This window comes from Apus apus, chromosome 2 (genome assembly GCF_020740795.1).
Source record: "Apus apus isolate bApuApu2 chromosome 2, bApuApu2.pri.cur, whole genome shotgun sequence".
NCBI classification, from domain to species: Eukaryota; Metazoa; Chordata; class Aves; order Apodiformes; family Apodidae; genus Apus; species Apus apus.
In genome coordinates this window covers 113,793,850-113,821,672 of record NC_067283.1, presented here as the reverse complement: position 1 = coordinate 113,821,672, position 27,823 = coordinate 113,793,850, and the positions used below count along the sequence as shown (strand labels likewise).

Here is a 27,823-nt window from a genome sequence, read left to right as displayed (position 1 = left end):
CAATCCCTTGTTCCTTTCACTTGCCCACCTCTCTCTAGGCAGTGTTTCCTCTCAGTCACACATACATATTTCAACATAAAAACGCTGATATGGAAACATTCTCCTTTTTAACAGGCTGATACTCAGATGTTGAAGATTTAGTCCTCATTTAAAAGGCTTTACCAACATAACAGCTGCTAATGGCTATGATATTTTTTCCTTGGGAGGCATAGACACAGTGTGACAAAAACATTCTTGACACCCATCCTTCACATCTGATTTTATGTATGTCTTCCATAAACACATGAATTCTTATTTTAATCACACACATTTAAATTAATGAATTTTGCAGTCACCAAACAGCTGAAGAGATATAGCTCTGGGCTACAATCCCACTTGTCTAGGTAAAACAGCTTTTCAGTTTCAGGAGGAATCAAGTGGAAAAGCTCTCATTATTTTTTTCCTGAAGAAGAACACAGTTTCAGAACAAAGTGACAAAGCTTAAGAACACATTCATGGCCTTGAATCCCGGGGTTGCTCACCCACATCGGGGCTCTGTGGCATCAGCTGGAGCCTTAGCCTCTTCTCCAGTGGGAAAGGCATCGTGTCCTTCCTGGTGATCATCCCAACAACTCGGTTTTGTGGGTCAACAACAGTAAGGTGGCATAGCCCCAGGGTGCAAAAGATGATGTAGGTGTGTTGCAACAAGAAATGAGCTTGGACTGACATGACAAATGTGTTATGTATGGCTCCTGTGAGGCAAAGAGAGAGGACATAGGGAGAACAAAAAAGCCTAAGTGCAGCCCAGCCACAGGGGTGGGAAGGAGAGACAGAGGAAGGGGGCTGGGGAGAGAGAGGTAGCAGGCTTGAGGGACACGAGCCAGTAAGAACATTAGTTCTCTCCCTGTTCCCCATCCCCAATTATACCTAAAACATCAGGAAATACCGTAGTAAAAAAACACTTTCTTTTTTGGTAAACCAGGAGGTTCACTCTAAATAAACTATTATGACTGGAATGTACCCAAATCTCACAGGCTAGAAAAGCAAAGTTGAGCTCCATTGATATGGCCTGAGTTTTTCCTTGGAAATAGTCAGTGACCCCAATATTTATTAAGTCTTAAGATTTTTTTATAGCTGCTATCTCATTACACAACCATTTAAGACATCCTGTAATATTTTGCAGTAAATGCTTATAAAAGTCAATTCACATAGAAAAACAGACTGCAAAGAAGAAGACAAAGAAAAAAGTCATATGGCTCTGAGAAGCAGAGGGCCTGCAAGTACTAGACTCTGGTCACTGAAAACTGTGAGGGCTATAATTGTTTCTTGATAGGAACAGAGCTAAGACCATTTTATTGCTAAGCAAACTGGTCTTTGTAGCTCATATAGGTGTACACTATGTTTTTACTTTTCACATCATTCTACAGTATCCCTCTTATAACCTTCTTATCTTATTCTGTCAGTTCTGTCAGTGAAGGTGTGTTATGCTTCCCAGCTGTATGCTTCCTCAAACAGAGGAAAAATGAAACAAAGACATGGTAAATAATATAAATAAATGCCCAGTAGAGAGGGACACGTCTCTTCTCCCTTCATTTACAGGACTGACAAGCCATTCAGAGATGTAAGGGGGGGGGGGGGAAAATGTAAAAAGGTTTCCTTTTTCTGTATCACATATAATTTTGCTGTGGAACTCACTGGCATGAGAAATCATTATGCCCAAGAACTCCACAATGGATGTATCTGTGGATATCAGAATCAAAGCTTTCACAAGTGCTCATAACAAGTTGTTGAAAGGGATACTAAACTTCGTGCTTCAGGGATCACATCAGGTAATAAAAGGTTTGGTATCAATTTGAAACCTCACTGAGTGCAATAGGTTTCCCATAAGAAAAAAGCTGTGTGGCCCAGTGGCACAAGCACTGGACTGGGTCTCAGCTGAGCTGGCTTCTACTCCCATGTATGACCTTCTCTTGAACTTTAGAAAGCCGTGTGTTCTCTCTCCACTAGTTTCCCCATCTATTAAAAAGAAACTCTTAAACCAAAGCAGGTAATGGATATTAGGAGCATTGTGGTTTTTTAACTTTTCTCTCCTTCTAGCTATTCTCAAAGCAAGGAATCCAGACTAGGTGGATTGCAAATTCAGTCTCATCTTCTTTACATGTGAGTAAACAGGAGCAGATTTTATGACTTTTAAAATAAAACCCATCTGAATCAGGCTTTCTGGCCAGTGTCTCCCCAACTCAGTTTCATTGCTGTAGACTGGAAATTCACCAAGGCAGAAACTACATTTATTTTGTTTATAACATATTTATTTTAGGCCTTATTCAGTATACCAAACACGTTATTGCTTTTAGACTCAGTATTTTAGTACAGTATTTAGGAAATAAATGTGGCAATGTCACAGCAGGGATTAAAAAAAAACAAAAAAAAAAAAAAAAAGGAAAGGGGAAAGAAATACAGCTTTATTTATAAGATGATGTATAGGCACTGTACCATAATGGAGCCTAAAATCTCAAAAGTGTTGCTTTATATTTGCTTTATAGGACTGTAAGAGCCAAATAATGACATTTAAATGATCTATTCCATTAACATTGTATCATTTTGTCAATCTGGAATGTATTTTAATCAAAAGCCCCCTTGAAATGGTCTCCTTTGTTGTATTTTCTTTTTTGGCTCATTTTATCAACATCTGTTATGTTTATACAATATGAATTAAAACTTCGGAATGCTGTTTGTACTCAGCTACTTTTGTTGAGAATGTAACATCCCAGGATTGGCAGTGTTTATGTAAATCAGTGCGGCTGACACAGCCATCATAAACAAACGAGAAAATATAACAAACACATTGTTCATGGAGGAAATGTTTGTTTTTAGAGTTGGCTTCAGTCTTACCAGATTGATGAAGAGTTGCTGATACCAGGGATCTGTAGCGTAGCGATTCAGCAGCTTGGTTAGGCGGGACAGATCGGGCAGCTTCTCCACTCTTATCTGGAACAGGCAAGAATCCATTTCTCTTTTCTTCACTGCTTCACATTAGAGCCCAAGGTCCAAAAGCGTTTCAGTTAGACTTTTAAGAGAAAGCTTTCTAGCAGAGCGACACTGGTAGAGCCTGCCCAAACTTTGTAAATTATTCTGCCAATAAGGCTTCAATTAGCAATCTAAAACAAAACACTCTCTGCTTGCAAAAGGATTACTTTTTCCTTTACTGTAATTGTATCTATATTAAGATAAGTTATATTGGCTTAGGGGTAAGGTTTTTCACACGGTGAAAATTCACACACTAAGTGGAAATTACATGAGAGCACAGTGCAGAGAAATGCAACAAAACTGGCATCAGCTGAGCTTGAGCCCTCTTCCATAGGAGTGCTTGTTTGTATCCTGGTACCTCATCCCATACATAATTGCCCTTCTCCTCAACATTGTTTTGCCAGCCAGATTTCCTTGTGTGGATCAAGCTTCAGTAATATATGGTGACTTTCCAGTTGTGCCTCTATAAATTGCTCAAATCTCCATTACTAGTCTTGCCTTGGTAACACATGATTTGCTTCCATCACACTTAATGTTTACTGTTCCTAAAAATCCTTAAGTCATCTATCAAAGGGAAGAATGCTACATGCTTTTCAAGTTTGAAAGCTTTTATAAACACTCATAACTGAGAGAGGTGCTATCCCATACAGAATTAAATATTATAATAATTCTGCTGTCCATGGAGAAGTTGAGAGAGAAGACTGGAACAGTCTATCAGAGTAAGGACATTCTATTCTTTGCCAGCAGTCTTGCACAACTTTCAGACTCCGGACAGCATTATAGTTTATAACAGCTGTCCCTGGAAAGTTGCTGGTCATCCTTTAATAATCGTACCTGACCTCTTCTTTATCTCAACCACATATGTTACATTGTCTCTTTGTTCATGGAAACCTCACCTAATATACATGCTGATTAAACAAGGAAAGATCTGAAAGAAGAAAGGTTACCTTCTCATAGGACAGATGATGAGAAAAGGAGAAAGATGCATCGTTTGTCTCTGGCTCAAAGATGTGCTCATTCTGCAGCAGCATGCACAGCTCTAACCTAAGGTTAGCAAAGAAATAAGGTGCAAAAAAGGGAGGGAAGTGGACTACGTGCACTTTACCACCAGATATATGATGGATAGAGTATTAGTGGCCTGGCCACGTGTTTCACCTTTCTATGTTGCCATCAGCAATAGCAGCATCACACAGGAGTTTTCTGGTTTAGGTTTGGCTAATTAGATTATAGTATGTCAGCTACCCTACATGTTCTTCTCAATCTGGATCAACCTGCTTGGCAGGAGCAGCTTATGCGTGGTCTAGTTTGGACCCACCAAGATAATACCAGTAATAAGCCAATACAATTATCTGAATCTAGGTGGATAGACTGTTTTTTCTTCCCACATCCTTCTTAAGTAACATCTACATTAAAACACAAGAGCTGCCAAAAATTAATATCATAATGTAAATCATCAGTGAAGCCTTGTGTCACAGGACTGTATTCTCATAGAATCATAGAATTCATTAAGGCATTTCATATTTTGCTGACTTAGTCGTGTGAAAAAAGATTTCTTTATCAATTATTAGATCCTTTCAAACCTTTCTATGGAGTTCTTGCCTACTGCACCACACAAAACACCTTGACAGGCACTATATTTCAAATTAGCATTTATATCTTAGTGTTTCCTTGCCTATGCGCACATACACTCCATCCACACTATCCACTTCCAGCCTTTTAACTAATATTTAGATAACAAACACCTTGGAGACTACTGCAAAGCTTTTTTGCTTTGCAACATACTGAATACCATGTTAGCCCTGGTCTGTGATTACAACTAGGAGCTACTACAGTAGTACAAAGATGTGCAACACACTGCTAAACAATGTACTTGAGGGACTCGGAGACGATCAGACAGAGAATCTTCGTTAGGGCATCAGAACTACAAGTGAGGTACAAAGTAGCTTTTGTGAGTGTAGCACAAAGCTTAAGCTGGAAATATTTTTAAAAATATTCAGAAAATATTGATGTGTTCAAACCAAAATTTGTTGTAGGAATTTACTAGTTTTAACATAATGTCTCCTGGGAAGGGTTAGTCTTCTTCAAAGTCGGACTAGCACTCTACAGCAGAGTACTTACATTAAGATGATATTCCTGCCAGCTCCAAAAGCTGGTGGTTAGTGCCCTCCCTTGGGACAGGATATGGAAGAACTGGGTTCAAGCGCTTTCTCCGAACCCTCCTTCATAATGAGCACATTAGTGGCTATGTATGGCATGTTTTAATTTCTCCTGTTGGAGGGGTTCCATGCTGAATAAACAGGGATCTGTACAACCAGGTCCCCCAGTTCCCGCTGGCTGCCCTAACCAGCAGGCTATTTGCCATTCTATTATTTTCTTTCCAAACAGTCTCCCCTTCACTATTCTGTACTTCTTTGTCCTGCATTTAATGAAGCTGTATCAAAACTGTAAAGAGTGGGGAAAAAAAAAAAAGGTAAACTTATTATGAAATAACATTGAGCTCTCACACATGAAGATGTAAAATCAAACTAGTTTCTAAAGTATTATATTAGACTGTCTGCAGTTTCATACATTTCAGGTCTTTTATATAGTCCAACTTTCCTCCAACTTAAAAAAGAAAAAAAAAAAAGATACTTTGGGAGCATCTACCTCCACATTTTAGTTCAGATCTGGAACACAGTTTTGAAGGAAACTATCCTATTACCTCTATTACCTCTACCTCCCATGAGTTGGTTAGCATTGCAAAGCAGTACCCTTTCTCCTGAAACAATCAACTGTTTCATTCTGAAAATCCAGTCTCAAAATCCATTTTTTTTAATGCAGACATGGCCTTGGTCTCTCATCTAAGATTCCTAATGAGATTTATAAGTAAGTATGCCTGTGGCTGGAATATATGTATCGTCCTTTTACAGGTGAAGACCTGAGAGTAGAAAGAACTTCTGGAAAAAAAAGAGTTTCACAGAAAATCACTGGCACAGCCAGGAATATTAGGAGTCTGTCACCTGCTCCCACCTTTAAAGCACAGCCCATTCACAGGACAAACAAGGAATTCAGTATCCTTCGTAACTATTGACATTTTGGCTCAATTTAATATCTGACTGGCTTTGGTTTTCATGAAATCTCTTTTCAGATTACTAAGGAGAGCACAATGCTGCAGCAGACCTAACTGCTGAGAAAACTGTGCTGAGGAAATGTTTTGCCCTGAGCTCATATCTCCCTTCCTGGGAAAGACACTTCCTTGCTCTAAGCCTCCTGCCAAGTGGATGCCAGCATATGGACATGTTGCATAGAAAACTAACGGACTTGGGTGTGAGGACAATGATGAGAACACTAAAATGACACTAAAAGAATAGTGCTACAACAGGCAAGACCTATTCCCTTCAGACTACATTTTGAGAAGGAAACGAAGGAGAACACAAAATACTCATAATATATTCACTACATGAGCAGACATGGAGAAGAAATTAATCCAGCCGTGTCCTATGAATTACGTTTAATGCATTACACACTTTATCCTGCAGGGCACTCTTGAAGATTTGCATTTTATGGTCTTTCACAAACAGGTCTGTAATTGTTCTACATAAGATACAGGTACACAGATCGAAATTCTGCTCTGAGATCATCACGTACAACTCCAAGAAGTCCATTTCAAGGATGATCACTGGGCCAGGAATAATCTCAAGACTTTAATCCTAACATGAATATATAGGTGTCAAGTACAAATGTTATGATCCACCTTAATCCATTGCCAAACTCTGTATGCTCAGGTCCAAAACACTGTTCAGGCCTGTCCATAGTCCAGACTATTTTCCACTTTAACATCATGGGCTGAAATTAAAAAAACAGCAACATTGACCAAGAGCTGAAAGACCAGAAACCTTTGCTCATCACCAGTGGTTTGTTGGCCGGTTTTGGAAGCTTGCGATTTGTTTGGCACTGCTCTTAACCCAGCAGGGAGTCACTTAACAGGCCTTTGGGAAGTGTGAGAGAAATTTGGCTAGTCAAAAAAAAAGCACACACAAACACAATGAAGGAAATCATTGGAACGTTTCTGATAAGAATCCAAGCCTATTAAAAACTGCCATGTTCAGGAGAAAAATGAACATACATTATTTCACTTGGACTTCCAGAAGTCATGCTTCAGAGGTATAACAACACCATTCTTTGATGTTACATACAACATCCTTCCTATCACATCATCAAGCCTTAGAAAGCAGACCAAACATGTTTCTTGCACTATTTTGTGAGGTTTAACAGGAAGTGCTAGGATTCAGACTTGGACTCTGCAATTGTTCGTTTACTCTTTATTTATTTAAGAAGGAAGAAAACCCTTAAGTAGAAAATCTCGTTTCAAAGATACCCTGGCAAGGCATTGCAGTAGTTTCATATGCTCTATCTATTATAAAGCATGCATCATGAAGATACACCTAATTAAGATAACACATTATTATCCCAATATGCACATGTCAGATTTGGCATGGAAGTCAGGAATGAAAAGTATCTGACAGCTGATTGTGTCACTCTTCTTGTCAAGATGGCCAATTATCTGAGGAAACTACAAATTCTAAATATTGGGGGAGTGACATAAAAGGAACTGCAGTTCCAAAGTAGCTGCAAATGAACAGAAGATTAAAAGGTGATGTCACTGGCAAAAAAATTCAGGGTAGGACTCTTACCAACTGAATGGATAAAAACAGTGAGCTGGGGGAGGAGAAAGATTTAGAGAACCTGAAGTAGCATTTTCAGCTTGCCTCAGAAAGCTTTAAGCTTATTGCCCTGCAGGGGCATTCAGCAACCAGGTTGCTCAAAGCCCCATCCAGCCTGACCTTGAACACTTCCAGGGAGGGGCATCCATAATCCCCCTGGGCAACCTGTTCCAGTGGCTCACCACCCTCACAGTAAATAATTTATTTCTAATATCTAACCTAAATCTCCCCTCTCTCAGTTTAAAACCAATACCCCTTGTCCTATCACTACCCTCTCTGGTGAAAAGCCCTTCCCCAGCTTTCCTGTAGCCCCTTCAGGCACTGGAAGGCCACTATAAGGTCTCCCTGAAGCCTTCTCTGCTCTGGGCCAAACAACCCAAACTCCCTCAACCTGTCTTCATAGCAGAGGTGCTCCAGCCCCTCTGGTCATCTTCATGGCCCTCCTTTGGACTCATTCCAACAGCTCCATGTCCTTCTTGTGTTTGGGGCTCCAGAACTGGACACAGTACAGCAGGTGGGATCTCACAAGTGTGGAATGGAGGGGGAGAATCACTTCCCTTCACCTGCTGGTCACGTCTCTTTTGATGCAGCCCGGATTTTATTCTTGAGCTGATTACATCTGATGTTTTGGCCAATATCCAACAGTGAGAACCAGTGATGTAACATATTCTAACCAGAATAAAAATGTCCCTTCCACATATTAAAAATCCTTTGTTTCAGGGCTTCCTGACATCAGTTACTAATTTTTTATTTATGTCAGTCAGTTTGAAAAACTGCTGACAAATGAACACACAAGAACAATAAATTGCACACTAAAATAACCAAATATGGCACCCTGAAACTTCATGGTCCTTCCTCATCCTGATACCTGGCTAGTTTAAATTATTTCACCATGTCAACAAGGTTATTAAAACTTGCTGCAGCTTAGACCTACTGTCTTTCAACTTTCACAGCAGTCGAAATTAAAGGGATGCTCAGAGGATTTTGCAGGATTTGATCTCTGCTCTCAGCAGTTCTAGCATTAACTTGTAACGCTTCCAAAAGGGCAAAATGAGAGACGCTTTTTACATGGATTGTAAAATGTAAATTCTATTTAAGAATAGTTTTACTTTATGTTCTTGATAGGATAGCCACTAGCATACTAAATGCATTTTCCTCATTTCAAATAGTATTGTGCCTTTTTTTAATTGGTAAAAAGGAGTACTCTGCATGTGGTGAGCTTGATGGTAAAGGACTAGTTCATCGCATACCAGGAACTGTTTTAAAATCCACCAAATCTTCATTTTCACAGCAAAATATCATGGTTACAGGGTTGTTTCAGGTTAGGCAGCGTGAATCATTACTGTTTTCTTAATATTTAGTTCTTCAAACCAAGAAGGAGTTTTGCATGAATTTTTGGCATTTTACCTAGAGGATGATAAAAAAGCCATTATCAAATACTGGGCTGAGGTTTTCCAGAGCAAAGATCAAATCCTGTCCATGCCACAGCCTTTTAAAGGATGCTGAATAAATATTTAATCTCAGTACCTCAGTTACAAACCAGGTCATTCTTCCACCTTAGAGCTGTGTTTTGAGGTTAATATTCATTACTTACGTTGCCAGCTGTCTGGTTTTATGGGCACCATCATCAGGGTGAATGAGCAGACAGTAAGTTGACAGCCTCAACATGAAAATGCAAGGGCAGCTATAAATAAATTCTAAATGCAAACTTAGTATTTCAAACCTACAGAAAGGCTAGATTTTAGAAAAGGGTGAAGACTTGAGATCAGATTTGTATTTTCCTACAAGCTGGCTTGTTACCAGGAAGATTTTCAATTTCAGAGTAACCTACCACACATTTAAATGACAGGACAAGTATGTGATCAGTCTTTCCATTCACACACCAGTTTTCCCCATGCCTATATTTGATTTCCACATTTAACAACACTCTGCACTTGCCTAAAAGCCACCCACATGCTGCAGAGAGGCTGCATACGTTTTTAATTTGGCTGTTTGAGTTAACACACAGCCCCTGCAGCACTCTGGTTTTCCCTCCAAAGGGCTCTGTCACAAAGTTCTACAGCACCTGCACAATGATTTCTACACCAAACAGACCTTCTAATTTAAAATGTATCATGTAATGCTATTCTTCAGAAGAAAACTTTCGCACTTCAGATACAAAATAAAACCACTGCCACAGACTCTATAAACCTTCCTTCATCCGGGTTGTTCATGAGCTGCAGTGCCTCAGGAGCCTGACAATACATGGGAGGATCATAACGTCAAGGGCTTTTGTTGAAAGTGCTGGATTCCATTTATTTTAACAGGCAAGATTACTGTATAGTGTATAATGGAAATTAACTGGATCAGCTTTTCAAAAGCAGGAGTCCGGACAGTAAAAACAAACAGTGTGCTGACAGACTCTAACATGAAAACCAAGTAATCACAAAAGCACTTTGATATTGCCATCAGCTCCATAGTCTGCACACCTAAAAATAGTTTTCAAGTCCCTAATGTGCTACCCCTCCCTTTTTTTTCTTCTTTGCTAGCTGAGTTTAGATGCAGCCTTCAAACCACCGCCAACGGTGCTTCTAGCTTTGATCAGACCTGGTAGAATCGCCATTGCCCAGAACTTACAGCAAAGCCACAGGCAGGAGAAAGGGGGAAAGCTGTCCATGATCATCTAGTAAGAAACAAAAGCTCATTTTTATCTCCATTTATTGCATGAACTTTGCAGGCTTCTGTGTTTGATTGAGTAACTTTGCATTCTTGTGATCTAAACTTAGCAACCTCTCCACAACAGTGCCAGAAGGCAAAGGCTCTCCAAGAAGCTTTCAAATCTATATCAGTTATTTCAAGAGTGACAGCAGCAAGGCTGTTGCAATATGAAGGTAGTTATCACCAAGCTCACTAATTAATTTATTAATTAAATTTTTTGGGTCCCAATTTGTCTTTAACTTTCCAATTATCCCTAAGCTGTTGCACCACATTGCTTGATGAAGGCAAGTGCTTCTCCTCTTGCCAAGAAGAAAGGTATTACCTTATGAAACAAGTGTGTATGGACTTTCTGCACGTGTGCATGCACACACCTTGGGAGTAGTGTTTCACTGGTCCCAACCTGGGGGGCAGACTAAAGAAAAATACCAGAAATGATACCTACAGCCTGACATATCTCTGATATGTTGCAATGCTAGATCTCCTTTCCCACAGCATGTATCAATATGCTATGCTCATTTTTAGTGAAGGACTTGGCAGAAGCATTCCTAACTCACAACGTTTTCTGTCTACTGGACTGACCGGGCCCGAGTCATATCTAATAAAGTGCCATAAAATACACATACACACACCACTTTGGATCAATGATTTCTCTGCTAAAGCATGTTACTGTGTAATACAGCTTTAAGTTTTCAACTTTGTCATATTTTCTAAACTCTGATCTCTTCGATTTACTTTCAGTTATGTGACATTCCCCTTTAGCAGAGTGAAAGCATGCATTAGCTAAACAATGTGGTTTAGATTTAGTGTTCCCATGCATCATCATGAAAATGTTTGTCTCAGCAATAGTGTCATTATTGTTACTGGGAGCAGCTGCTCTACCATGTCTTCTGATTGTGGAAAGCAGAGTATCACCCTTCCCATACCAGTTTACAAGCAGGGAAATTAAAGCAGGACCATGGAGTAGGAGGTTTACGAGTACATGCTGTTCTGTACCTGGCTTCCTCCTCCTACCACGAAGGAAGCAGAAAGTGCAGCACAGCAAGAACAGCCGCAAAATCATTATTGCCAATAGAAATGTAGTTTGGCTCCCTCCACTGGTAGTTCCTCTGAGTGTGGACCGGGGTCTAACCTGAGGCAGAAATCCTCCTCTCAGGTGCAGCTCTCTGGCAGCTCAGCTCCATTAGACGTGACATCCTTTGAGCGAGAATGAGAGCAGGGAGTTTGCTGCTGATCAAGCGGATGTTTAATGTCTCCCCTGAGTTTCTGCAGTGGAAAGATGTAACCCTCAGCGTTCCTGCCAGCAGCCCCAGCCTCGCTGAAGTCAGTTTCCATGTCCAGCTCTGCGCGAGGGATGGATGGAGTCCCGCTGGGTTGGCCAGGACCATCACAGCGGTGATGCTGAGCTCCATGGGCCCGTGCGGCTTGGCTCAGCACAGCTGCACGTTTTTAAGGAAAGCTCACACAACTTGGAGCCATTCCTGTGATTACAGAGAGCAGCAGGCGCTAGCTCACCTTTCAGAAAAAGGTCTTCAGAAGTAATTAAAGCTTTATTTTAAGATGGATAAAATCCATTTTCCAGAATACTAGACCTTTGGAAATGTCTTTGCATGGGAAGCCCTGCTTTCAGTCACAGGCATTTCTGGAAGTCAAAGCTTTTGTAACTTTTCAACTACAGGAAGACCACAGCTTTTGAATATATTCCTTTTCTGATATAGAGAGCTGAAGTCTTTCTATTTCTGACAGTATCTTAGATTTCCAACTTTGTTCCAAAAACAGGAATTAGGCACTCAGAAGACCTCACATGTATTAAACAAGCATAGTTTGAGTAAGGCAATTACATAGTCAATACATTCCCATACAGCATATCAAAATGTGTAATAAAACAGGTTCAAACAAAATTGACATCGTAAACTACAAGCGTTTTTGACAACTTTACATTCCATGTTTTTATTGAAATTGGCCCCAAAATAATTATTTTCATCAACAATAAATGCTGAAGTTTCAGTAAACTTGATGTGTGGGAAGAGATGGGGTTTTCTAGGTGAAAAGACACACACAAAAATGCAAGCATGATACCAGAAATGTCACATCCTGTACAGACGCAGCAGAAAAACCAGGTTTTACCCATTTCTGCTTAAACAGATATCTTCCGTACAGTCTGCTTACAGTCAGAGATATTGTGGTTTATGCATAATTACTTTCTCCCAATCAAATTAAATCAAGCAAAAAAAAAAAAATTCCTTCAGCTAAAAGACAGACAAACAAAATGCAGAGTAACGGCTAACAGCTGTGTAGGTAAGAGTGCAAAAACAAAACAGGGAATCCAGCTTCAGCCTTACAATCAGCAAGCTATGGATGGTGCAGATCTGAGAGGTTCAGGCATGAACAAAATGGTTTATTTGCTACAGTAAAATTCCCAAACAGGCTACTCAGTGCTATTTGTCAGCCCAGTAGTTTCTCCAGAAAAATTGTATCATAGCTACGTTGAAAGCAGAAACAAAGACTGCTGGGCAGCACTCCAGCTCCTGCCTCTCTGCACCACTTTTCCTTAAAGGAAATGGAGGGGTCAGGTCCTGGCCTAATAAGACACCAGCATCCACCTGCTTTTCTTCATTGAATACCAGGAGTATTTAACTGCAGTATAGAAATGCTGCTTCTTCATTTTCCTTGGCAAAAGTGAAGCAAAGGCACCAACATCAGGACAGTCCCTAGGAGGAACATGGTATTCATCAGTTACAAATATGGAGGAAACTTACATAGAATGAGCACCTCAGAAAAAAAGCACCTAGGTAGAGAGCACTTTGTTATCCATCTTGGTGGAAGAAATCGGAGAGCACATGAGGGTCACAGACACACATGTGGAGGGAAGTGACCATGCCTGGGAGGATGCACAGCATGGCAGCACAAACCTTGCTGATGACCAAGAGGTATCATCACCCCCCATGTTATATTCCAGCCGTGTCCACAGCTAGGGAAAATAAATCCATTACCTTCAGCTTTCCTCCTCAAATCCTACATGTCTTCTTTTTTTACAGGGGTTTACATTATAAAGTAGCCTCTGGCAAAGAAGACAGAGGAGCAAAACACAAGTGATGATGTGTCTAATCTCTTCATCATGTCAAAGAACCACTTCATTGCCCCACAATGATCCTACAGCAGTACATTGTAACACGTGTGGAAGTGGAAAAAAAAGCTCATTTTTCAGTTTTGGTCTCTCAGAAATTAGGCAGAAGCATAACTGTATCTTTTCCCACTGGAGAAGGATCTGGAGTCACAGATTAGAGCAGCCAAGGCAAGAGAGAGCATGGGGACCTCCCAACAACTCCTCAATATGCCTTTACAGCCTCATGCAGTGTCCCTGGCAGAAACTTCCTGGGAAGGAAGGCAGCGGTACTTTCCTCAGGTCTCTCTGAATTCCACCTGGGGAAGAGCTGCCTCCCTCACCAGGAGGGCATGCCATTTAGGGCATTACATTTATAGCTCTCAGCAGACTCTGGGCTAACCCATTCATAAGAGCCCAGCTCCTTTGCTGCAATTGCTGGGGTCAGACAGGGAAGGCATTTCAGCTGCACTGTGAAATAATTGCTTCTGTTATTTTGACGTGTAAGCATCATCATTGCTGTGGGAGAAATGAAGGGGGGAAACCTGTCCCTCTGCATTGCACACAATAAGCCGATCACCCCCATCAGTGCTGTGCATCAAGTTCACCAGCCACATGTTCCTCAAACTGAATTCTGCGAGGGTTTCCCAGGCATGCACAGAGCTTTGCCTATGGCAAAGTGTCAAAAGTATTACTCTAAGGAGATCTCTGTTTTGGAAACTTGCTTCTCAGCTACAGTTTGCTTCCTCTTTAACAATTTTAAAGCCAAGGAGCTTTATTTAGTAGTTGCTTTTGGTTTTAGTCTCTACTGCTTACTCAACTGTGGAAGATAACAGCTTCAGATTTAAGTCATCCGTGTTAAAATGTGTTTGGTTGTCTCATCTTTATCCCCAGTGGGTAACAATCCAGATCACAAAGAGCAGGAGAAAAACCTGTGCCCACTAAGCAGGTCTGAAAGATTTTGGAGGGGGTGTTATCTGGAGTTTTCTTTCATAAAATTGGAGTATTTGGGTGTTTGCTACAGGCCAACACTGAAGCGCAGTTTTAGGCCCCAGCCAACAATGCTTGGCCACAGTCCTTGCTTTTGTAAGTACTGACATTGACCTTTTATCTTCAAAGGGTCAGAATCCTTCATATGTATTACAAAACACAACAACATCTTGTCCTTGCACAGCAAATCTCATTACTGCAATTCCCAAGTGTGGGGAGGTACTGAATAACTTTTATATTTGGTCCAAGTTTACAGTGCTTCATCCATTATTATTTCACAAGAAGAAATGGTACAGAAGCACATAAATGAGAAACAGTGTTAAAAAATTATGAGCTGCTCCTGCCTTCATGCACGCTTAGCAGGTAGTTTTGTTCTTTCCCTTCATTAGCTGGTTGCCCCGTGTTTTTTTAAACAGTACCAACATTTTTATACTAGGAAAAAAAAAATCAAGAACCAATAGTAATGCCCAAGGCAACTCTCAAGAAAATCATCATGATGATTATTCTTGCATCTTCACCAATCCATCTTTTTTCAAACATGCCAGGCAAGTTAACATTCCATCCACTTTAACATAATTGATGTATAAGATGGAAAAACAACTTAGCGTTTTTCTGCCTGTGGCCATGTCACCTCCACATAGGACTGTAATGGAACTCACAGGCTGAGGTTGAGCAGCACCCTTCTCCTTTAAGTAGATCACAGCATTTCTCATCTTGATCTTAACAGTTACGTGCTGCAAGAGCTCTAATTTTATGAGTGAGGTGGAAAACCTGAATCTTAACTACTTATTGTTATGAATACACTAATTCCATGACACATTGCATTTTTGGAGGCTTGTTGCAGAGGATGGCTGCAGAACACTCCTTTCCTGGTGTTGGTGAGAACAGAACAGCAAAGTCACCTGTGGTCCTGCTGGGGACAAGGCACACAGAACTCATCATGCAAGTACTCAGGCTGCTGATCGTGCATTGAGGCAAGAAGAAGTGTCCTCAGAGCACCCCATGAGGCAATGCTTTCTCCCAGACAACCTCTCTGTATAGGTTTCACCCAAGTGACCAACTGACTAGCCAAAAAAGCCATTCAGTACTTCTTTGTCAACCATTTAAAACATGATCTTGGTTTTACAGTCTAACAGCAGCTCACTTATGCTGAAAGTGACAGGGAAACAACCTTTGTCATCTGTCCCTTTAAGGCTGTAACTGAATGTATTATAAAAGAGCTCTGGGGATGAAGTAAACCATAAGCCTACTACAATGGTCAGGTAACATCAGCATTTCTTCAAAGGTTCTTCTCTTTGGGATGTGCTAATGATCAGCCTTCCATCCCACATAAGCTTGGTCCCACACCACTTTGCTCTGAATTACAAAGCACAAGGACCTTTGCATTAACTCAGCATTCTCCTCAGCAGTCTGGGACATTCTCTGCTAAGTGATTTGGTGAACTTGTAAGGAAATAATGAGACTATAAATTGAATTTAAAAGGAACTTTGGCTGTATCAGTTGTTAGTGTGCTTTCTAATTTTATTGCCTTGGACAGCTGAGAGCTAAAAGCACGCTAGTTCATGCTATATAGTATCTTCAGACTGGTGCACACTGCAGAACATCACTTAGAAATTTAGGCTTTAGTGCCTTCACAAATTGCTTATTAATAAAGTTCATGATAGCACCATGAGAGAACAAGTATACATGTCACTTAGAAGTATATGATACTGCACTTACGGATGTCATTCCTCCTGCAGGCCATTGCAACCCAGACAATTTCCACTCTACAATTCTTATTCCAAGTAGGTATTTCTCTTCCTGAAAGGTCCATACAAACTGTTTCACTTGGAATTGTGAACTTGCTTCATTGACAAAAGGGCAGCTGACCACATTGCTATCAGGTAAGTTTGTGTGATCCAGCTGCCAGTGGTTCATCCTTGAAAATTTGTTATAAATCAGACAAGCAGGCAAGTCCCAACTAAATTTCCATGAATGATGCTGGGAATTACATTTTTCCTCATCCCAATCAATACAAGAAAACACTTTTATCCTTGTTTGCTCACAGATAGCTCCCAACTACCACATAGTTGAGGCATGAAACCAGAACTGGATTAAAAAAAGAATTCTCTACAAGAAAGGATGTAAGAACACTACAGTCATTCAGGACAAAAGGCACCATGCAAATTATGAGAGATTATGATATTACAGTACACAACTGGCCATGTGTTTGTATTACAGTTATTAGAAGCATAACTCATAGGGCTTTGCTGTGTGAACTCCTGTGCAGTAGGAGTTGCACATGCATCTTCTCCTTTCCTCCAGGATACTCAAAGTGGAAATTAAGTCACTGCCTCTCCCACTCATGACAGTCTTAAGATACCTTCTTAAAAGGATGAATTCACTTTTGTAGTCGTATGAAATACAGTACCATAAATACTTCATTTATCAGGAGATTTTATATGCCTATTGAGGGTCCCCTGTGTGGCAAGGATTCCTTCAGTCTAGTGCTTGTTTGCTCTAGCATGTTACTTCCAGTGACTTTGTTGCTTATCTCATCTGTGATATGATTTATGTTAACTCATTTCCTGTAAAAGCATACACTAATAAAATGAAAAAATTGTGAAGAAAGACTGGGCCAGCTTTGAATTGGCATGGGATATTCCATGAGTAACTAGATTCAAATCCTTTCGAATAACTGATTCACTGAAGCCATAAGGCTCTGAAGAGCAGTTTCCCCTTTTTCTACAGTTCCCATATGACCATTTCACTGGTGCTGTTTAAATAAATCCCTCATGCAAATAGACAAACTTGTACTAGAAAAGACCTTGGTCCTTTCTTTAAAGGACATCTGCTGTTTATGCTAAAGCAAATAGGTACAAGTTTCATATCCATCCCAAATAACAGATGCTTAAAGAAAAATAATCTGATCCATAGCCAGAAACATCTCATGCCATCAATTTGATAGCACTTTTTACCTTTTAATAGTTCCCTGGAACACCTCTGCATGATCTGGCTTGGGCCTGCAAACTACTGGGAATCCACCGTGGCTTGTACTTGCAAGCAGCTGAGCCAAGGAGGCAATGTTTTCCTTTAGGTGAAGGGCTCTGACGCCAGGCTCCATGACTTCCCTGGCAGAGAACAATTCCAGGTTCAACCTGAAAGACACAGAGCAGACAGCCAGGGGATTATTTAGTAAACAGGAAATGAGGCACACTGTACCATGATAGCATTTGACAAGTTCATAATGTGTTAGTAAATTACTTCAAGATGGAAATAGATCTGCTTTATTTGCAAATGTAAAAATAAATAAATAAATAAAAAAAATTAAAAATTGTAAAAATTACCTAATAAAACTGCTTATCAAGCATTGCCTTTCTTTGTGTGAGATACATGATAAATTCAACCATATGCATGACATGGTCATTCTAGACAGGATATTGCAAGACTCATTTATCAATTTGCATGACTTTTCACATTAAAAAAAGGATTTTTAATCTGAGCTGAAATCCTCTGGAACTCTGGCTGGTATAAAATAATTTAAACTTAAGCACTTCTGAGACATTCAGGGTTATGCTTATCATTGCAATTGGGTTTTTTTTGCAGTGGTAAGAACTAGAAAGATAGCCCCTTCAATGATAGCTTAGAAATAATATACTGATTTTCTGGTATTTCTAACACTTTTCAGGTTCTATGCAAAGTTTCAAGAAGTATGAACATACAAAATTTAAAAACTTGTGTACCCACTATTTCTAGCAGTGAGGTGAAATGAAAAAAGAAAGATACTTTCTGCAAAATTCAGCTGTAATTTCTATGGAATTACAGTAGGCCAGATTCTGATAATTGAAAAGCTCTAGTTTTAAACTTCTTTCATATTTTCTATTTTCAAAATACACATTCATTATTTTTACTATCATCTGGACACACCATAAGCCAAAATCTCCTGTTCAGAGACAGGCTGACACAAACCACAGACAGAGACAACTGGAGCATAAATTTGCCCACATCCTGTTTTACCAATGTACCTTTCATTCCTGTGGCAAAAGAAACTTCTTCCATATGCTGTTAATTATTGTCCCACTCCTAAGAGAGACAAGGGTATTTTTTCAAACCAGTTACTCTGATGGCTTGTGATGTGACCACCTGCTCATGAGTAACTGAACTGAGAAGACAATGTAGTGCACACATGGCATCTACACAACTATGACATAAGTTTCTTCTTCTTCTTCTTAAACTCAGATGTATTTAAATGAAGCCTGAAAATGAACAGTCTTATATGTGTCCAATCATGTCATACCATCCCCAGTTATATGAAGCAGGGACCAGAACACCAACTTAGAGAAAAATGAACCTCTCTGAACATTTTCCTTCTGTGTTAAAAAGAGTCGTTGTTTACCTTACAAATCAAAATGGCTGGGCACATAATTTAGTATCAAATAGTGAAAACAAAACTTAACAGTCCCAGAGAAATTGATTTCTTCGTTCTTCTCACCAAGTGCTACCCACTGATGCAGTACCAATGATGGATGTCAGTGGGAACCACAGATGCTGCTCAGGACAGGTTGCTGTCAGAACTGTGCTGCTGTGGCTGTTTGTTTGGTAAAACACTCCACCAGAGGAATTTTATTTTTTCTAAATTAGTAGATTCCTGTTCATCCTCTGCCTCTTTTCCATCTCCATGGAACAGATAAAAATCTGTATTTGCCTGCCTTAAGCTTTGTCTAGAAATACTATACACTGTATTACTATTACAAGTAGTGTACCTAGCAGAGTGGACACAATGTGAAAACATGATTAACGGCAATAGCTACTTCCGGAATTACATTAAATATGTGCAAACCCTGAATCATTTTAAATAAGACCAATGTGAATACTGTTACATTCCAGCAGTTTCTAGAATGTATATATCTCAGCAGCACAGAGGTTTTCCTTCTTCACACCTTTACAGTTTTGCACTGCTGCACAGAAAGCAAATGTTCTACATGATTACAGAAGTCCATGAAACATCCTCAGGTTTTGTCAAATTAGTCATTTGTATAAAAGAGAGGAATAGCTCATTATACAGTTCTGCAGTCTTGTCTTTGTCTGGGATTATAAAGTGTCTGTATTGTATACAGTAACTAACTATAGACTGTGTGTTATCATCAGTCAGCTTTTTCAGATGTAAGAACATGCTAAGGACTGGCACTGATTCACTGTTCATTGTCAGTGACATTTCTTTCAGTTAGCCTTCTGTCTGTTGCTGTAAAGAATAACCTTGCTTTAGGGGTGGAGGAACTGTTGTTTTATGAAAGACTATTACAAGGCCAAGGCATCTTTAAGTATCTGGCTAAAGAAAGCCATTACCAATATATTGCTTCTCAGGAAAACACCAAGACAAAAATGGAATTGTATCTACAGGATCATAAGAAACAAGGACTGTTTAAGTCAAAAGGGACCCCTGGCAGTTCTATAGTCCAACCTTCTGCAAAGTTTAGACTCAGCCATGAGCTCAAACCATGTCCTTAGCCTTTCTCTTCTCTTTTCTTAAGACAGGCCTTAGAAACTTCCAAGGATGGAGGCTACAAAACCACCCTGGGCAGCCTGTGCCACTACCCCACTGTCCTCATGGTAAAAAGGATCCTTGCACATATTCAGTATGAACATCTTGTTTCACCTTGTGCCTGATCTTTCTTGTCCTCTCACTGTGAAGACCATGGCTGCATCTTCTCAGTGATGTCCCATAGTAATGGGCAAGGGGGAAGGAATGGAGTAGGCACACTATTAGGTGCCTCCAAAGCCCAGAGTGCAAGTAGTCCAGCCCTGACCATCCCACTTTGGCAACATCCACAATTCTGTTGAAAGTGCACTTTGTTTTCTCCTCCATGGCATTTATGAAATTGTTAAACAGGATAAACCCTGTAGTGCTCCACTTGTTAGGCCTCCAGGCAGTGTATGATCCATTTACCAGCAATTCTAAGGCTAATGACCCAACCAGTTATTTTACCATTTGGTTGTTCAGCCTCTGAACTGTAACATCTTACCATGTACACAACATGATGCAAGACAGTGTCAAAAGCCTTGCTAAAGTCCATGTAAATTATATCCCCTACTCTCACCTCATCCACAAACCCACTCATTTCTGCATAGAAGGCAATCAAGTGAGTAACACATGGTTTACCTTTGGTCAATCCATGCTAACTGCTCCTGATAACCACCTTCTCCTTCATATGCCCAGAAACTTGTTTCAAGAGGACTCACTTCATTATTTTCCCAGTAACTGAAGTAAGGCTGACTGACCTATAGTTTTCTATGGTCTTTTGGTCTTTTTTTAACAGAGGCACAATGCTTGCAATTCTGCCATCAGTGGGGGTCTTCACCAATCTCCATTACCTTTCAAAGATGAAAGATAGCAACCTTGCAAAGTCAGTTCTCTCAGCATCCTTAGATGCAGCCTATCTGTCTCATAGGCTCCTATGGGTCAACTTTTCACAAGTAATCCCTCACCCAGTCCTTAGCTACTGCTGGTAGGAACCTGGTGAGGATTTTCCTTGAATCCTTACACTAAAATCAGAGACTTGGAAGTCCTTGTTAGCAGACAGTGAAGCAAACAAGGCATTGAGTGTCTTACCTATGGCTGCTGTCACTAAATCATGTGTCCTCCATCTGCTTCCAGAGCACTAAACCTATTATGCAGCTGCAGACCTGAAAGTGGAAAAGGAACCGTTTTCTTACTGCCAGGAGTGACAGGACTCCAGCCTTCCCCACCATGGCAGTTCCCACTTACCACCCACAACTTACCATTGTCTCCTGGAGTTCCTCCTTCTGTGTAGCTGGGGGTTCATGCTGTTGCTAAACAGGTGCTTAACACACCTTTACCAGAATAAGCCCTGTCAGCAGCAGCCAAGATGCAAAGATGGCAAAGGAAATTCACAGAAGAGCCAGAAGGAGATTACAAATAGTGAAAAGGAGCCTAAAAACCACCCCAGGCACCTATATGTGCACTAGTCCACCAAAGGCCATGCCAGCTGCCCACAGGCCAGTTTGACAGCAAATATACACCATGCCCAGGCATCAGGTGCTGTAGACAGGGTCCCCACTGTCAGTGGGTCCCTTCTCCTGCATGACGAGCCTTCCCAAATGCCTCCCGGGGATATTTTCCTTAGCTGGTGAGAGCCACAGCTGCTGCACACTTGTGTTTATGCAACAAAACCCTCAGTTCTATGATGCAATTTCAAGCAAGGACATTTCATTTACCATTTTGAAAATGCCTTTTTATATGAAAGAACAAGAGGTATTGCATTTGGATTTTATCAAGTAGATCTTTCTTACATTATTCCATTTACCTCAAGGAGAGCTGTAGCCACACTACTAAAATAGTTCTAGTGTAAATTTTTCTTTTATAGGACATATGAGAACATTTCCTCCCACAAGGTAATTCACTATAGTAGCATAATGTGTTAGAGTATTAAGGCTATTTAACCAAAGTTATGATATCCAAGTTTCAGGTTCCTTTCAAAAGCACATCCATGAGACTGGATATAACACAAAATGAAGACAATATGCCTTATGACCTAAATGAGACAGTCATTTGGTAAGAAGCCAATATCCCTGAATGGTAAACTGTCTTGAAATGATTCATAGAAATGCAGTTCAGGCCCTGTTGCTATTAAATGCAGTGGAAGTTTTCCCAGTGAAATAAATTGTTAAGGATCTAACCATAACAGATCTAATAATAACATGGAGGTTTCCTTACACAACGAGCAGTACAAGAGAACTTTTCTTCAAATAGGGTTTAGTCTCTATTTTATGCAAGTTCCAAATGATTAAAAGGATGTAAAGAGGAGCAGGAGAGAAGCATAATCCTAACTCGAACACACTCCAAGGACCAAGGTGCATGAGAATGCAGGTGGTGCTGCTTGCTTGGATTTATTTATTCACAGACTTGTCCTCGGTTGTTTTAGCTGTCGCTCCAGTCCTCCTCCTTCTGCACTAAGAATGTTTACTCATTGGCTCACCACAGGCCATCCTGCTCAGGACAGCTCTAGGTTTTATTTGGGCTTCTTGTAAACCATTGTTTTATTGCCCTGACTGGCCGCTGCATCTTGTATAAACAGTTCTCATGAGGTTGTTGTGGGGTTTGCTCAATCCTTGCAGAGATTTTTTTTGGTCTGAGCATAGTTAGGATTCTGACCAGTTGAGAGGGCAGACTGGTTAACTTAAGGGAACATTATCAGGTTGGAGGTGACCAAAATTACATACCTGTGTTATACCCCAAGTATTAGAGCTATTCAGTTCTAGGTTCTACCATCCATGCATTTTCTGAGGCTGCATTTTATTAAAATACACTTCATTTGGCAAGAAAAACTGAACAGATTTATTTCATAAATAAAGGGTCTAGAGCACAAGTCTTAGGAGGAGTGGCTGCAAGAACTGGCATTGTTTAGCCTGGAGAAAAGGAGGCCAAAGGGAGACCTTATTACAAGTACCTGAAAGGAGATTGTAGTGGGAGTGTAGGGGAATGTCATTCTCTTCCTCCAAGTTACAAGTGATAGAACAAGCGGAAATTGTCTCAGGTTGTGCCAGGGATGGCTTAGATTAGATATTGGGAAAAAATACCTCACCGAAAGAGTTTTCAGGCACTGGAACAGGCTGCTCAGGGAAGTGGTTGAGTCACCCTCCCTCAAGGTGTTTAAAAGACATGTAGATGTGCTACTTAGGGACCTGGTTTAGTGGTGGACTTGGCAGTGTTGGCTTAACAGTTGGATTTAATGATCTTAAAGGTCTTTTCCCACCAAAACTATTCTATAATGCTATGACATTTGAATTCTAGTACAGAACCAGCCACACTGCTATGAATCCCTGTAGCTGCTACTACATTGTAAATATAATATATTTATATGAGCTTACTTTCACTCTATTATCTTTAAAGAAACCCCACTGTGAATAAACTAACAACATTGCAGGAAATTGCTTACATTTAATTTTTTTTTTTTCTTAAATGTTGTTAAAAAAGTTTTCTACATTCTTGTCACAGGCCCACCAATTTTCTTTTCAACAAGACATTTGGTAAAAACCAACAATTAAAAAGCTTACCCAAGTTACATGCCAGTATTGATCTCACTATATAATAGAGGAGTATATACATACTACAGAAGTGTTAATCATGTGTAGGTGATTGAATTCAGAAGTTTTGCAAGCGAATTTGGTAAAAAAAATTGAAATGGTTCTTAAAGAATGCTCACGGAATACTACAGAGATCAATAAATGGAAACTAAAAGCTCTATAAAACCTCCTTACACTGGAAAAGGACACCACTTAAATTAAATTAATTTTAAAATTTATTTGCTCCACTCAGTGCAAACCCCTGAAATAGACACATTTAAAGAGATTTAAAGTTAAATTAGATGAAGAAAATTATCATATGCATTGATGTAAGCCCATGCATGCTAGTGATGTGCTTTCATTTAAATAACAGATCTATTCAGAAGTTTCCAGTGGAACTTTGCATGGCAAATGAGGCCTACAACTCCTTGCTATCACTATTTTAGTTGAACACTAAACTGAGTGAGAAATTCTTCTAGTTAAATCAGGAGCCAAAAGTTTGGCTGAGTTCAGTCTCCGTTCAGTATATCTACAAATATTTATATTGACTGTAAGATGACAAGCTTCCCAGCATCCCATGGTCCTGGCTCCCTCAAGATCCTTAAATGAGGGGACATTTAGCTATTCAGTCTAAAGGCCTTTTGATAGTGCAGCACTTACTGTGAAATGTGTTGTTTGGGTTAGCTGAATGTCTCTGTCACTTCTTTCCCAGAGAGGATCTGAAAGTTATGGATGTTTAGCAACTACTGTATGCTAAAGATAAATGGGTTTCCACATGGTCTCATAATCTGCTGGGAAACTGTCCCTCTCTAATGCTTGAAAAACTATAGAAGAAAAAAAAATAAAAATTAAGGAAACAGATAAGAAAGCCTTTGTGTTTTGGAAAAGAGATGGATTTGGGGTGAAGGGGGATATGTTGAATGTTCAGGGGTTTTCTGCCAAGATCTTGCTTTTCTATTCCTTTATCCCTTATGAAGTTTTTCCCACCAGCACTGTCAGTATAAAATACTACCAAGTTAATAAAAATAGCAGCTCCTACCCACTTTACATAGATATATGACTGTTTATACAAGCATATTTAGATTAAAAAAAAAAAAAAAAGGTTGTGCATGAGACCTTGGGATAAACAGGTAAAAGGATCATGTGAGTGGATCCACATGCGGGAATTACTCAAACAGCAGCTAAAAACTACAGCCTCAGAGCACCCCATGCAGAACTGTAGGTAAAAAATATCAAGGTCATAGCTCTCGTTGTGGTTTTGGCCTAACAGGATAACAAAGAAACAGCCACATGGCCGCCCACTCCACGCACCACACACACACACACACATTCACACACTGTGGGATGGGGGAAGACAAAAGCCAACTAGAAGCTCATGGGTTGAGACAAAGGACAAGGAGGGTTCTTCACCAATTAAGGTCTTAGGCAAAACAGACTCAGCTTGGGGAAAAATAATAATTTAATTTCACACTAATCAAACACACACAGGACACAGACACACACAGAGCAGGGCTTGCTTATGTTACCCCACCCCTCCCTTCTTCCAGGCCCCAAATCACTTTGTTCCTGGTTTCTCTCCCTCCTTCCCCCCAGGGCACAGGGGGACAGGAGATGGGGTTTAGAGTCAGTTCACAGGCTGGTGGTTCCTGCCACTCCTTCCTCCTCAGGAAGAAGGATTCCTTACAGTCCTTCCCTGCTTCCCCACAGGGTCCCTCCCATGGGAGAGAGTCCTCCATGAACCTCTCCTTCATGAGTCCTTCCCACGAGGTCCGGAGCTGCTCCAGCCTGGGCTTCCCACAGAGTCACAGGCTGCTTCGGGTACAGCCAACTCCCCTGGCACCAGGCTCTTCCAAAGCTGCATAATCAGAGTCCACAGGCAGCAAATTCTCTGGCCACAAAATCCAAGTCCACTGGCCAAGTTCAGCCCTCCTGGCATCAGATTCCCTCCTCAGGGAATATCCACCACGTTCCTCCACCAGTGCAGGGGGATAGCCTGCCATCTCCCCATGGGCTGCAGGGAAACTTCTGCTCGGGTACCTTCTTCCCCTTCTTCTCACCAACCACCAGCACCGCTCTGCCTCTACAGCACAGCAATGCATTTTCTCTAAGTGCTCGATCTGCTCAGGTCTCATTTGAGTTCTTTCCTATGTTAATCACTGAGGCACATCTATTGTCCCTCTAATGGCTCCTCGGCTGGTTTTGGAGCAGGGGGAGTTCTTCAGCTTCCTACCTGATTCACCCCTGGGGCCCTGCCCCCACTACCAAAAATCCCACCAAACCAGCACAGCTCTTGACTTAGTCTTCACAGTGCAAGTCCAAAACCAAATTTACCAACTGTAACTATCAGCCTACTTTAGCCATGTCAGTATTAAGGGCTGTTCGGGTTATCTAAATTATTCAGAGTCATTGACAGTGCCTGCTCACTACTTCTACACAAACCTGCAGGCATTTAAACTCACCTGGTGCTTCTATTCAGAGCTGTGCATTTCCCCTCCTGATTAGTAGTATGTGTGGAAATGTCTTTGGCTGAACAAGCAGCTGTCTGACATGCATCTTTCAGCTGTTACACATGTATCAACAGCACTGCAAGTCCAACACAGGGCACTGCACCATGGCCACAGAAGAGCGGCATCCAACAAACATGACCTCTAGAACTCTGCATTTGGTGGAAATCTGGGAGATCTGAAATGGGTTCTCACTTCAGCCATGGGGGTCCTGAACCCTCTCCTGGGATCTCCAAGACACAGGGATGCTGCAGCACCCACACTCTCAGGGGGCTGGGAGTAAAGACCCTGCTGCTGAGGCTGCTCAGCTGGATGGTCAGGAAATGAGGGCCCCCACAAGCAGTGCCTAGTCTGCTCTAGGGAGAACACATGAATGTGTATAACTGTACACAGAGAAAAAGATCCAAAGATGGATTAGCTATCTTGATGTCTAATGGGTTAAGCCTAGTGGACACACTACTTATTATTACTGTATTTATAATGTGAATGATTCAGCTATCCTTGTATTTTCCAAATTATTATCACAGTCTGTAGGAATCTTTTCCTAACAAAAAAAAAAAAAAAAAGTGTTAAGCTTGTGTTAAAACCACCTACCCTTGGCATTATTACCAACCAGAGTCAATAAAAACCATTTCTCAAAATGACACCAGTACAAACTATTAAAATTCAAATAAGTATTTCAAACAAACTTCTGTAGGAATAAAATGAGAGAAGTAAATAATTGAGCCCTAAAATAAATACCTCATAATCTTGCTTATAAACAAACAAACAGGGAAATGCATGTTTTCTGGATACATCATTTCAGAGTAATTTCCAAGGAAATGCACAAAATACTAAGCTGGCTCTTGCAGTTCAAATGCAATTATATTATGAGTCCCTTGCAAATATATGCCAAAAAACATAACCCAAACTGGAAAGAGGGAGAGGAAAGCTCCTATGAGACAGTTTTTATAAAAGTTTCATTCAGGGCCTCCACCCTCATGTACTGTAGCAGCAACCTTAGCTTTTCCACTCTGCCTGGTCCAAGAAAGCACCAACTATTGTATGAGGAATTCTGGCTTTAAAATATTTGGGAACGGACAGTGACAGCAGTATGTGTTTTAATGGTCAGACACAGGTTACCAGATGACCTTTTAGTCAAAATGAGGAACAGAGATTTACATCTAATAGATTACAAAATGACTAAACAAAAGTAATATGGAGGGGAAAAGAAAATTAAAATATTTCAAATTTCTCAGTCCCTTTGAGAATCAGTCGCTTTCTAGTGGAAAAGCATACCCTGGTTATTAAAACATAACACTGGGTATTTCGAGATACAGATTATACCCTTTCCCAGTCCAGTAAATAGACATTTTTTACACTTATAACCAAGATTTCAAGAAACAGCAATTCTCAATACAGCTGTACAATTAACTTCCTTGGGCAAGGCATTTAACCCCTCTAACTTCAGCATACTCATTTCTAAAGTAAAGCTAGATAATTTCTTACACCACAAACACATTGGGAACCGTAATAAACTTTTGATAAAAATACTGTAAGTTACAACTTTCTACATGTAATTATAATTTAAAACAAACAAACAAAAAACAAAAAAACTTCATTAACTAACTCCCCTGCTCTCTCAGTATCATTGATCTGCAGCGCATGGTTTTTTCCTAGGTTGTGGCTTTATGTCAAGGACCCACCACTAAAAGTGGAGAATATGCATACACTTACATCCTGGTTAAAAATTAGATTCTGAATGCTGGTATTAGTTCTCT

At 40.4% G+C, this 27,823-nt stretch overlaps 1 protein-coding gene across 1 annotated transcript in view; it reads right to left on the bottom strand.

The window, feature by feature from the left end:
• Positions 1-492: 492 nt before the first annotated feature.
• The window catches only part of LOC127380803 (chloride channel protein C-like), an 82,718-nt gene continuing 55,387 nt past the window's right edge, over positions 493-27,823 (bottom strand). Inside the window, 5 exon segments of the mRNA XM_051610285.1 lie at positions 493-722; positions 725-731; positions 2,872-2,967; positions 3,954-4,050; positions 17,454-17,633. Coding sequence (XP_051466245.1) covers positions 493-722; positions 725-731; positions 2,872-2,967; positions 3,954-4,050; positions 17,454-17,633 — 610 coding nt within the window.